The sequence below is a fragment of the Numenius arquata genome, chromosome 24 (assembly GCF_964106895.1).
Source record: "Numenius arquata chromosome 24, bNumArq3.hap1.1, whole genome shotgun sequence".
NCBI classification, from domain to species: domain Eukaryota; kingdom Metazoa; phylum Chordata; class Aves; order Charadriiformes; family Scolopacidae; genus Numenius; species Numenius arquata.
The window spans coordinates 5107171-5119441 of NC_133599.1; the positions used below are offsets into that span (position 1 = coordinate 5107171).

A 12271-nucleotide genomic window follows, 5' to 3' on the forward strand; every position below is an offset into this window, starting at 1 on the left:
CCAGCCGACCTCTCCGCACCCCCTTTCGGGTGGGGGGGCGGGGGGGGAGCAGGTTGGGGTGCGGTACCCAGGGTTTGGGATGGACACGGGATCAGCGGTGGCCGCCCCGGCGTCCCATCCCCTTCGCTGCAGGATTTTCTCAATGAGGGGGTGGCCCGGCCCCCGGCGTGGCCGCAGCGGCGGTTTCACAGTGTATTTTGGTCAGTGCTTACAAGAAGAGGCCGCGGGGAGGGCTGCAGCCGGGGGGTGTGTATGTGTGTGTAGGGGGGGGGGGGTGGGTTGTGGTGGGGGATTCCAGTAAATGGCCTCGGAGTCTTCCTCATTCTCGAGAATAGGAAACTGCGCGACTTCTCCACGGGGTTTCGCTTTCTGCGGGGGGGGAGGCGAGAGGCTGAAGGGCTCCGCTTTGACCATCGCGGCCACGCGGCCGGGGGACCGAAAGAGCACGGGAAGAGGAAAATCCATCAGTGCGTTTGCTGCGCCTCTTGGGTGGAAAAAAAAAATAATAAATAAACCTCCTTTTTTTTATTTATTTATTTTTTTTATAGGAAGGCAAAGCCGGGGAATCACAAAACACCCCATAAGTCAGGTCTCCCTCCAGCCTGTTTTGGGGACGCAGGTGTCCCCGCGCAGGGCAGGGGGTTGGAAGTAGATAGAATCTAGGCGATATTTAAGGTCCACTCCAACTTAAAGAATTCTATCTTTCTAAAAAAATCATAGAATGAACGATTCTAAGCTCGGGGCAGCCAAGTGACGCTGTCACCCAGCCAGCCGTCTTTGGGGACAGCGGGATGCCGAGGCGGTGGCAGTGACCTGCCCCATCCATCACCCTCTCCATCCCTCGGCCACGTGGATGCGGTAGCGGGATGGTGGTCCCCGAGGGTGGCCGGTGGGGGGCGGGGGGGACCGGGGGACTGGTAAAAATAGCACCCAGGTGCCCTCTGCCCCAGAAGTGATTTCTCGCCGGGTAAACAGGAAATCTATTCTTAGGCCCATTCAGGAGCCGCGGGGCTGAGGGCAGCTCCCTGCGCCGGGCGGGTGTCGCTCCCGGCTGACACTGGGGGGGTGACGCCGAGGCGGAAGGCCACCAAGCAGAACCCTCCAGCCCCGCGGGCTTCCCCTTGCTCACTCTTTCCCCCCCCGGCGGCACCCGGCTTTTCCAGGGGTGCCGGGGTTTCCCCTTCACGTGAGGCGGTGGTGGGACGGGAGGGCGGTTTTGGGGCGTCTCTGGGAACCCCCACAGTGCTGTTTGCTCTGTGCTGGGTGGCACCCCGAGGGGCCATTGCTTTGGCAGAGCTTTCCCCCTGGCATCCAGCTCCTCTCCCCCTTCCATGATGGTATCTCAGAAGTTGGAGGAGATCAGGCCACCATGGTTTGCGCTTTCCCGGGATGAGCTAGGGAAGGAGGACGATGCTCCCAGCTTTCTCCTGGCTCCTCGAAGCACCCCAGGGTGGTGATGGCTGTGGTTCATCTTTGCTCCTTTCCCTGAGTGTTGTCCCCATTCGCACCATCGGGGCTCCGACTCGTGTCCCTTCCCCCCTTCTGTGGATCCATTTGGCCTGTGACGCCTCTGGGACCTGCCCAAGGCTGGTGGGATGGAGCTGCTGCAGGACCTGAGTGCAGGCAGCAATCCCTGCCTGCTGGGGACAGCCACCCCTGCCTGCTGGGGACAGGGGGCTCCCCCAGCTCCCTGCACGGGGGTCCCACATCCCACAGCTCAGAAGTGGCAAAATCTGCCTTTTGGGGAGCTGGAGAGGATGCAGAGAGAGAAACGTGGGGCTGCAGGTGCAGCACCCTCTGAAACGAACGGGGGTGCTCGTTATGCTGAGGATGGAGAGGGGAATTCCCCCCCCCCCATCCCCACCCTGTGTCTCCCCAGCATCGCTTCCCCACGGCAGCACCACCTGGGTGCACCCAGCCTTGTCCCAGAGCATCTCCCCCCGCAGGAAACGGGTGACCGAGAGAGGTACGAGGTGCCGGTGGGCAGGATGGGGCGCAGGGGGACAGGCAGGACTGCATGTTTTGGGGGGGTCTGTGGTTGAGGGGTACCCCCACACCATGGGATTGCAGCAGTGTGAGGCTAGGGCTGTGACAGGCTGGGAAAGGGACATCCCAAATCCAGCAGTAGTGTCCTTGAGGGTGAGTTACACGCTGGGTCTCTGCAGTGTCACACCGGGGCTGGCTCCAGATAAGGCGATTGTGGCATCCCGGTGACAATCCCACCGGGTGCTCTGGAAAATACACCCCCAAAAAAGGCTCCTCGGAGTTCAGGCGGGGGGTTGAAGGTAGCATTTATCACAGCAGCCCCAATTCCACAGATGCTGTCACCAAACGGGGCACTCCCCCTCCCCGCGCCATCCGCCCGGGAGGAAGGCTGAGGCACTGCTGCCCTCGGGCGGCAGCCGGCGGTGGCACAGCGGGCTGCAAGGGGGGGCAGGCTCCCCAAAACCCCCTGGCTCCCCCTTCAGCTCACGGCTGGGGTACCATCACCATCATCTCTGTCCAGTGCGGAGAGCAAGGAGGGAGAGGGAAGAGGGATCCGGCTTGTCCGTGCGGTGGCAAACGTGCCCCCGTCTCATCCTTTTCGTGATGAAACACCAAAACGCAGAGGGGTCGGGGATCACCCCACAGCCAGCGGCGAGGAGGGGCAGGGGGGGTCTGACCCACCAGGCAGCCCAGGAAGGCCACAGTTGTGGCTGTCCCATCCCTGGAGGGGTTCAAGGCCAGGTTGGATGGGGCTTGGAGCAACCTGCTCTGGTGGGAGGTGTCCCTGCCCAGGGCAGGGGGGTTAGAACTCGATGATGTTTAAAGTCCCTTCCAACCCAAACCATCCTATGATTCTATGGCCTCATTCTGCTTCATCACAGGAGTCCTCATCCTCATCCTCCTCCGGATGTGTGATCCCTGCAGCGGAGCGTGCCATAGCCCTCATCCAGCGTCGCTTCAGCTCCTCCGTGTCAGCCAGGAAGGTGTAGACCTGCCGGGACTGGGCCAACTGGAAGAGGTGGCGGGAGTCGCCCTGGGGCAGGTCCTTCACCTGGTAGCCCAGCAGCGGGATGGAGGTGTGGGCTCGGACATCCTGCCAAGAGCAGAGACGGCAGTGGGAGGCAGGGGACGGGCATACCGGGATGTCCTGTGCAGATGGAGGCCGAGCCCTGCCTTACCTGGGGGGCCGCATAGATGTAGAGCACGAGGGGATCATCCTGCGGGATTACGAACCAGCCCCGCATGCTCCCCTTGCCATTCTTGTCCAGCAGCTGCAGGGAACTGCACAGCAAACTCCTGCCCGATACCTCTGCAGCTCCTTTCTGCCAAAACAGCAGCGAAGAAATCCCTAAACACCCCATGCGGGAGGCAGAAAGGGCGTCGAGCAAAGGTCATTTCCTGGGGAATTCCCTGCCCGCTCCATAAACAGCCCCCAAACCAGGGGCAGGCGAGGGGTGGTCCTGGCTGTGAGGGTCCTGCCAAGATCCTGTGGTGGAGGGAGCTCTGGCTGCCCGGTCCCACAGGTCACAGGGTGGGAGGGAGGGGGCTTAGTACATCCACTGGCCTCGCAATTAATTAGCGGGCACCCTCTGACTGCTGTGAGAGTGACTCCCTCCCCAGGGACACGACCACGCTGGGACAGCAGGGCTGGGGACAGGGGTGGGTGGCAGAGCTCGGAGGAAGAGGGACAGAGGAGCAGGACACGGGGAGGACGTGGCAGAGCTCACCTCCAGGATGCCTCTGTGCTTCCCCTCCCGGTCCTCCAGCACCACGTGGCCCGTCAGGAAGACGTAACACTCCAGGCACACGCGGTTCAGGCGGTTCCCATCGTATTGCAGCTCGGCCTTGTAGTCAGAGCAACGACCGCACACCACCTGCAACCACCAGACAGGGACACCAGTGGGACTGGGAGATCCCAGGGACCTTCCTGAGCCAGGGAAAAGGGGTACAAGCTGTAGGAGAGGTGGCCCAGCGGCCACCTGAGCAGGCCAGGAGGGAAGGAAGAGAGGGGAGACGGGGCGACTCACGTATCCACAGGCTCGGCAATGGTGTCTCCGGCGCGTGATGGCGTTGAAGGGCTCCTTGCAGCGCATGCACATGGTCACCAGGTTGTCCCGCACCCACTGCGGAGCTCGACGACCCAGCTCCTCTGTCTAGGGGTGGGAGACGATGTCACTGGGGCTGGCTAGTCATGGCCTGGGTGGTCCCAGCCCCTCTGCTCTCACCTTTCTCCTCCCCAGCCCTTCCCCTTGTCTGCAGCCTTCCCCCAGAGTTCTGTTTAGCTGGGGAAACTGAGGCACAGCAAGGTGGGCTCTCCCTGGGCTTCTGTGCAAGGGAGTGCTGGTGGTAGGCAAGGCATGGGGAGGGCAGGAGGGTTACCTTCAACGCAGAAGTGCCTGTCTCCAGCCCATGCACTATCTTAAAGGTCTCACTCCTCTTCTCCTTCCTGTCAATGGCATCTTGAAAGGCCTAGAGGGGAAGGCAAGGCTGGAAGGGCAGTCTGGGGGGCTGCCCCTGACACATGCAGGGGGGAGACAGCCCAGTGTGGGGGCCAGTGTGGGGTGAGCGAAATGTGCTGCCTCTGCCAGCACTCAGTGGTACCTTGATCCAGGCGTTCATCTCCTCCTCAGACCTGGTACAAAAAGGGAGAGGAGTGAGCTGGTGTCTCCCCTCCTCCTTGCAAGGGTCTGCAGGACCGCCACCCTTCCCCTTACCTTGCTTGCAGCTCCAGCGTCCGCTGCTTTCCAGAGACCAGGAATGTGTGAGGGAACTGCGTGTCGTTCAGCTCCCGCACCTGAGAGAGACGGAAGAAAGGATGTGGAGCAGCTGAACCCACACCCAGCACACAGGGCCCTTCCTCTGTGACGTGGGGGACAGGGATTTCCCTCAGGCACAAGCTCTTCAGCTCCTCAAATGCTACGTGGACGAGGTTGCACCGCAATCTCACAGGATCAGAGCGTATCAACCAGTTCTCACCCTCAAAACCACCCCTGGCTCCAGCTCCTCCCTCCTTTCTGAGGAGGTGTGGAGCAGCAGCCACATTACCCCCCAGAGCGGTGTGCGTTTTAGGGGAGCCGGGGTCTGGGGGAACGACAAAGACAAGGTGTCTGTCTGACCTTCATGCCGTCCACATCTATGCGGAGGTGGACCTGGAACTCGGCGCCCACCTGGATGACCTTGGGCACGCAGTACAGCAGCATGTTGTTGAACTGGGCAGGGAGGAGGAGGAAGAGGAGAGGGTTGGTTGGAGCCCAGCACATTCAGAGCTGGGGGCTTCCCTGGAATCTAGGGTCCTTCACCCCCCTGCAGCCGAGCTGGTCCTTGGGAAGAATCCAGCCTAAAAAGTGACGGCTTCTGCCCCAGCCCTCTCCCACCCTGCAAAGGCAGAGCATTCTTGGAACATGACGTCCCCCAAAGGCCCAGGGGGTGAACAGGTTCCCAACCACGTCCTATACAGGGTACCCTGCACCCAGGGGCTCAAACCCCCCGCTCTGAATTCATCCCCTCTGAGTGGAGATGACACAGGAAGACCCTGGCCAGGCTATGCTGCCCCTCTCCCCATTGCAATCCTATCTGCTCCCTGCCCCTTCCCCTGGGAATCCCGGCTCCCACCAGGAACAGGTACTTCTCCGATGTGCTGTTGTTGCGGGTGGAGATTTTTTGGATTGGCCCCTCCTTGATCAGCTCGTTGGACGGATCCACAATGTCATCCTCGAGGCCCAGCCGCTGATAGACTGCCCAGAGGTTCTGCAGCCGTTCCTGGGGGAGGGAGAGGGACCCGTTTCTGTAGGGAGCTGAGCAGCCACAACCTTGTCACCTCCTGGGTCCCCTCCGTCCCCACCTCCCATGCCAGCTGCTGAGTACCAGGAGAGATGGCACATCTCTCACTCCAGACTGATCTTCCAGAGTAGCTCCCAGCCTCGAAACAAACAGCCAGTCACATCACAGCTGATGTTGCAGACATGACTTCCCCAGGCTCAGGGCGAGCGGATGGGGCATCAGGAGCAGGGTCTGACCTCCTCCGCTGAACCCACAGTGCTTCTGTCCCATTCAGGGCAGGGCTGTGCTCCCCTGAGTCGCACAGCAATGAGGCCACGTGGAAATCTGGCAAATCACTGTGCCATGAGCTGCAAAGCACTACCAGCAGGGACGGGCACTCACCATCTCGGCGATGGCTGCGTTTGAATGCTTGGCCACCATAAAAATCATCTCCAGGGCCTCTGGAACAAGAAGAGAAAGGGAGGAAGGTTAAACACTTGCTGTGGGAGAAAACCTCAGTCTCACCCTAAGGGGAGAGCCAGGCGTGTGGTGGCTGCTGCCCTCCCCTGGGCACAACCTGAATGGCCCTGAGCGCTGCACAAGTGTCCGTGTCTGTCCGGACTGCATGGTGACATGGCCGCGTCCTGGGGGAACAGCCAGCCGTTCCTTTGTCACCCCATCCCAGTGGGACTGGCAGCCGCTGTGATCCCCAGGGGTCCCTATAGCTCCCCTGGTCACCACAGGTGTCCCTGGGGGATGCTCAGGAGGGATCATCCTTATCCTGAAACACCCACCCACCTTCCCCGCTGACCTTCATAGGCCCCAAAAGGGTAGGTTAATCCCTTTCTCTGCTAGAAAAGGGTCAGACGGAGAGGTTTACCCAAGGGCACAGGGCAGCTGGTGAGAAAATCCAGGTATCCTGATGCCCGCGTACAATGTCAGGGGTTGTTATTTCCCCTACAAACCCACCCTGACACCCCCCACAGTGGGGAGAGCCAGACAAGCCCTTACTCTCTGCATCGTCTCGGTCCGGGGACTCGGGCTGTAGTTTTCGGACATAATCTTTCAGGAGGAGTTCGTAGCGCGGGATCCTCTGCACAGGCTCCAGCATGTGGTGCTGCAGCGTTAGATTACCACAGACCTTCCTCTTCTGGGGAGAGACACCACGTAGGGAGAGACAAACAGTGACCAATGCAGCTCCCACCCTCCACTGCTTCCCCCTTGTGGGGAGATTTTGGGGGGCATCGCTGCAGTCCCCGACCCTGCTGCGGGCCATTACCTGGATGTCAGCAATGAGCTCCTGGAAGGGTGGGGATTTTTCTGACCAGACGGTGATGAGCTCCACAGCCTTGTCAAAGTTCTTGACGTATTCGCCATACATCTTGAGGAACGGCGCGAGCTTCTGGATCACATCCCCGATCCGGGGGTTGCAGCTCCTGTGGAAGGGAACCGCAGACAGGCAGCTTCCTCAGTCCAGTAGGGAAGAGAGACAGCGAGGGATAAAGCAAAGGGGTGGAGGACAGAAGTTTACAGCTACGACCTGCTCCATTCCCGTACAACTTCCCATCTCTCCAGAATGAGAACGTGCCCAGCTTGGGCTGTTCATACCTGGGCACATCCCTAAAGCACCTGAGATGTCAACCCTGCTTTTCAGAAATACCCTGGTGTGGGCTGGAGTGTTTTAAGGAAGGGCTTTCCAGCACAAAGGCATTTGGAGCAAAACAGGACAAGCTCTCTGGTCCCGGTGGGAAACCAAATCCATTGCTGTTCCCCCTTTCTGGCAAAGTCAGCCAGGCGTCCTGCCCTCCCCTCCCGCAGCTCACCAGTCCTCCATGCGCTTCTGCAGCTCTGGCAGGAAGAACTTGGCGTGGAACTGGTAGATGGAGGAGATGTTGGAGAAGATCATTTTCACCACCTCCTCTGGGACCGTCTTCCCATTTTTGGCTTCTTTCATCAACTCCGTATAGAATACCTGGAAGAAAGCAGGGGTGAGTAAAAAGGGTCAGGAAGAGGCTTGAGGACCCCATTCCCTCCCTGAGACTGGCTCATCGTCCAGTGAAAAGGCCTGACTGTGCAGGAGGGAAATCCCAGGCCCCAGGAGAGAAGCAGGGGGGGATGGAAAGCTTTCCTGGGACAAAGCCGCTCCTTGGAGGTGTGGGGTGTAGGAAAGGAAAAGGCCAGACCCATTCTCTGGCCATGAAGACCAGCAGCCCAGCCATGGCTCTCATCTGTACAGCTTCAGTCTCTCCAAAACCTCCAGGAAACAGTTCCTGGCTTGTGCATAGGTGGCCGAGCTGTGCTGCAGATGGCAACAGGGCTATCGCTTCCCAGACTCCTGTGGGCCCCCTCTGCTCCCCAGCTCACCTGGTCAAGAAGGTGGAGGCGGTTGACATAAGCCTGCTCTGTCTCCAGCAGCTCCAGAGCTATTTTCTTTTCCTCTGGTTCCTGCATGGGGAGAGGGCTCAATCTCGTGGGCTGCAATGCAAGCTTTCCCCACCAGCTCAATGGGGTGCAGCTCTGTTTCCCAGCGTTCACAGCCCACATCAAACTGGACCTTGCTCCAGGTGAAGGCAAAGGAAGGACGTCAGCAAAGCATGTGGTAAAAACAAGGGTGAAAACAAAGCATTTTTGGGGCTGCTGGGAAGTCTGGCTTATGTCCTCCTAGGTCACCCCTTTCTCTGTGTGCCTGTTTCTCCCAGAGAAATACAGGGCTAGTGATCCTGAGGAGTGAGGAAGGGTGGGATGGGTCAACCCTATGGCCTGCAATTCCACCAAGGAATTGAATGCAGTCCTGCAGAAACATGTCTGGAGTAGGCAAAGGGCAGCACAGCCCCTGGGATGGACCTGTGCATCTGATTCCCATGCCATAGTTACATCAGAGCTGGAAGAGACAAGGTATGCTTGGATTTAACTGACTATGGGGAATTCTACCCAAAGCACCAGGGAACAGGCCACTTCTCTGTCACCCCACGCACTGGCCCTTGCAGGTCAGGGACTTGCTCAGGGCGAACAGAGACCTCAGCTCGCCAGTCCAGCCCACATGACTCCCTGTCTGAGCGTGGGCACCCACCAGCCTCTCCTGAGGCTCCTCCAGAGCTCACCTTGCTGTCGGTCTCAAGGCCGGAGTCTTGCTGCCTCCTCCAGTTGTCCTCGCTGATCTTGTGTTGGAAAGATTGGAGGCATTTGAAGCTCAGCCCCCGCCGACCCTGCTGCTCCTCCTCTTTCTTCTCTTGCTCCGCATGGTGCCTGGTAGCCATCTGGGAGAGGCTCTTGCCCTGGCTGGCAGGGGACACTGGAAGCTGCTGGGGCTGGCTGGTTGCAGGAGCAGACTGGCCGTACGGAGCCTGCTTGTCCTTCCAGGGAAATTTGCCGGCCCTGCCATGGAGGAATCAGTGTGATCAGCTCACCCATTCCCCCAGCACAGCTGACCCATTCCTCCAGCACACTCAAGCCCTAATTAAAGCCACCGTCCTTGAGTGACGGCGATAAGACACAGCAGCACCCCAGTGCTGATGCTGCTTTGCTCTGCTATGACCCTGACACAAACCAGGGTCTGAAAGCCCCTACATCCTCCAAGGGGACCAGGATCCGGCCTCTCTTCTCCCGGTGCCTCCTGCTGCTGTGGTCAGCCCCCATCCTGCTCTAGAAAAGCACAACTCTGCCATTTATCCCACCCAGTCGTTGCTCATCCACAGCCATCCAGTGCCCGAAGTGTAGCTTTTGCGGCACTGGCACAGCTCTGGCTTTCTGCCTGCTGCCACCCTGCAGCCAAAGCAGGGAGCCAGCAGCCTCGGCACGAGGCTTTAAAAGCCAAAAAACCAAAGGGTGTCAGCCAAGAGGAGGGTTTGCGTAGGTGGTTTTGCAGAGGAGTAGTTCTTTGGTGGTTTTCTCTCTTCCCTTTTCTGGCAAAGACAAGGAAAACAGGTCCAGAGCAGCCATGGGGGAGAAACCTCACAGGGCACAGGCCTTGAAGATGACAACAGTCAGTTGTCTGTCACCCGAGAGCTGGTTCCTGTAATAAATAACTCCAGGCAGAAACTAGAGAGACATCTACAGGAGTGGGATGTGGAAGAGGGGAAACGACATAAAACTGCAAAGTTGAGGATAGGAGATGACTTGAGCAGCAGACACTCATCTGAAGAGGATGACGGGTTCATCCCCACACTGATAAGCACACATCTATGAGCTTGGGAGTGCATCCACAGCCATGCATGCATCCCCTCCTGTCCAGGGGGGCTGCCACAACCCTTCACGGGACAGAGAGGCTTTATCTGCGCCCCCCGGTGCCTCCCAGACCTGTGCCAGCCTAAATCCACTGCCCAGATCCAGCAGGGAACTTCTCTCTTTCTATTTGTGCTGACTTGGGCTAAACTGTTTTCTGTTCCAGAAAACTTGCTTCCAGGTTCCCCAGCTTCCTCTGAAAGTCATAAGTTACTTTTATTTCCTCTAAATTGAACTCACGCTTCACAATAAACAATAAACATGCTGCAGCAGCGAAATGGGGGCAGATCAAGTGCTGCAAACGGTTCCAACGCAACAACATCACAGGCCAAATTTCCACCGTGGGACCATGGGGACAACCACAACCATCCAGAGCACAAAGCTGGGGGCAAAGCAGGCAGCGGAGATGCAGGTGAAGGCCTGAAGCAGAAGGAAATCTCGTGCCTGACAATCTTTAGGAAGTGCTGCAAAACTGCTCAACCACCCAGCCTCATTAAGGCTCACTGAAAGCACCTCACTGATACAAGGAAAGGCAAGATTCGGTATCCTGATTCAACAGATGGGGAAACTGAGGCACGGACCACAACAATGGCTCGCCCCAAGCCTCAGAATTACTTCTACACCAAGGCAGATTGCCTCGTTCCGACTCTGGCACACGTTGTTTGTGGGTCCCAGCTCATGCTCCAAGAGAAGGTGCTCTTTTATGGGGCTGCCAAGCTGCTCAAAAGGAACTTGCTCTCCCCCTTAACACTGTACTTTCTCTTCCCCTTCGTGGGAGCCACATCACTGCAAACAACTGGATAGTCTGATGCTGGTGCCTGAGGCTTAGATCCTCCCAGATGGCCGAGCAGTTAATTCCCAGTGAAGACCACTGCCAACATACTTGCAAACCAAAATCCTTTTTCGCCGGCAGCAGGGGGAAAAGCATTCACCAGCTGGGCTGCCTGCAAAGGTGCTGAGCGGGGAGGGAACAAGGATGCCACAACCTAACCCTGAGCCAGGAAAAAAAGCCTCCAGCAAAGTCAGTCACATCCCACTGAGATTTTCAGTCTTCTGTCCACGACCTGAAGCAGAAGGAAGACACTGGGGCAGTTCTGAGTGCTAAAGAATAGCAAATCGCCCAGTCAGCTTCTCCACAGCCTCCAAATCACCTCCACAGCAGGTTCCTTCCTTCCCAAACCCTCACCCCGGGGAGCCCTAATGCACCCACAGCCCCCAGGACGTTCCTTCCTTACCAGCTCTCTTCAAACACAGTCACCAGGTTCAACACGCTCCGTTGATTATTGGCTTCTCCTTCCATGGCACTGGCTGGGGGAGTGGGTCCCGGGTGCGAGGAGTTGCAGGGTGGTGATGGTTATGGCTCCCTCCTTCTCTCCCCCTCTCTGCTTCAAGGTGTTTCTGGGATCCACGATGGTGTTTGGGGAAGAGGATTTGCACAAGGCGAAGACCATCTGCTGTCCTTCTTACTGCGGCAGGAGAGCTTGTCTCTGGGTTGGCCTCAAAAGGAAAAGGAAAGAGGAAGCACCACAGGCTGCAAGTTGGAGAAATGCTAAGAAAACCCTGGGAATTTGTTCAGCTTGAGGGGACCTTGCCGTGTGGCCCAAACTGGTGGCATAACCAAGCCCTGAGCAGCAGCGGGGACAGTGCAAGGGGGACAAGCTGGGCAGGAGGCCTGGCCTGCTGCAATGGGGTGGGCTGTGTCCCACCATGTGTTGGAACCTTGGGGTGGCCCTCAGCGGCTGTGCATGAGTCATAGAATGGTTAGAGTTGGAAGGGACCTTAAAGACCATTCCAGGCTGGGCAGAGAAGGCGGAGAATGGCTGGAGAGCAGCCCTGAGGAGAAGGACTCAGGGGTGTTGGTGGATGAGAAGCTCCACATGAGCCATCAATGTGCACTGGCAGCCCAGAAAGCCCCCCGCACCCTGGGCTGCGTCCCCAGCGGCATGGCCAGCAAGGGTGAGGGGGGGGATTCTGCCCCTCTGCTCCGCTCTGGGGAGACCCCCTCCCAGTGCTGCCTCCAGCTCTGGGGCCAACATCAGAAGGACATGGAGCTGTTGGAGCGGGGCCAGAGGAGGCCACGGAGATGCTGGGGGGGCTGGAGCCCCTCTGCTGTGGGGACAGGCTGAGAGAGTTGGGGGGGTTCAGCCTGGAGAAGAGAAGGCTCTGGGGAGACCTTCGAGCCCCTTCCAGTCCCTCAAGGGGCTCCAGGAAAGCTGGGGAGGGACTCTGGATGGGGAGCCCTAGGAGGAGGGGGAAGGGTTTGACACTGAAAGAGGGGAGATTGAGCTGAGATGTGGGGAAGAAC

At 58.6% G+C, this 12271-nt stretch overlaps 1 protein-coding gene across 1 annotated transcript; it reads right to left on the reverse strand.

Annotated features, from left to right (window-relative positions):
* Positions 1-2275: 2275 nt before the first annotated feature.
* FGD2 (FYVE, RhoGEF and PH domain containing 2) lies at positions 2276-11417 on the reverse strand. The gene is made up of 16 exons (XM_074163242.1): positions 11202-11417; positions 8847-9120; positions 8110-8190; positions 7569-7717; positions 7025-7181; positions 6757-6895; positions 6148-6206; positions 5599-5745; positions 5103-5195; positions 4701-4780; positions 4588-4618; positions 4366-4455; positions 4014-4139; positions 3714-3860; positions 3165-3308; positions 2276-3079 (listed from the first exon to the last, which is right to left on the reverse strand). The coding sequence occupies exons 1-16, from the start codon at positions 11264-11266 to the stop codon at positions 2849-2851; spliced, it is 2013 nt and encodes a 670-aa protein (XP_074019343.1). The 5' UTR covers positions 11267-11417; the 3' UTR covers positions 2276-2848.
* Positions 11418-12271: the final 854 nt, after the last annotated feature.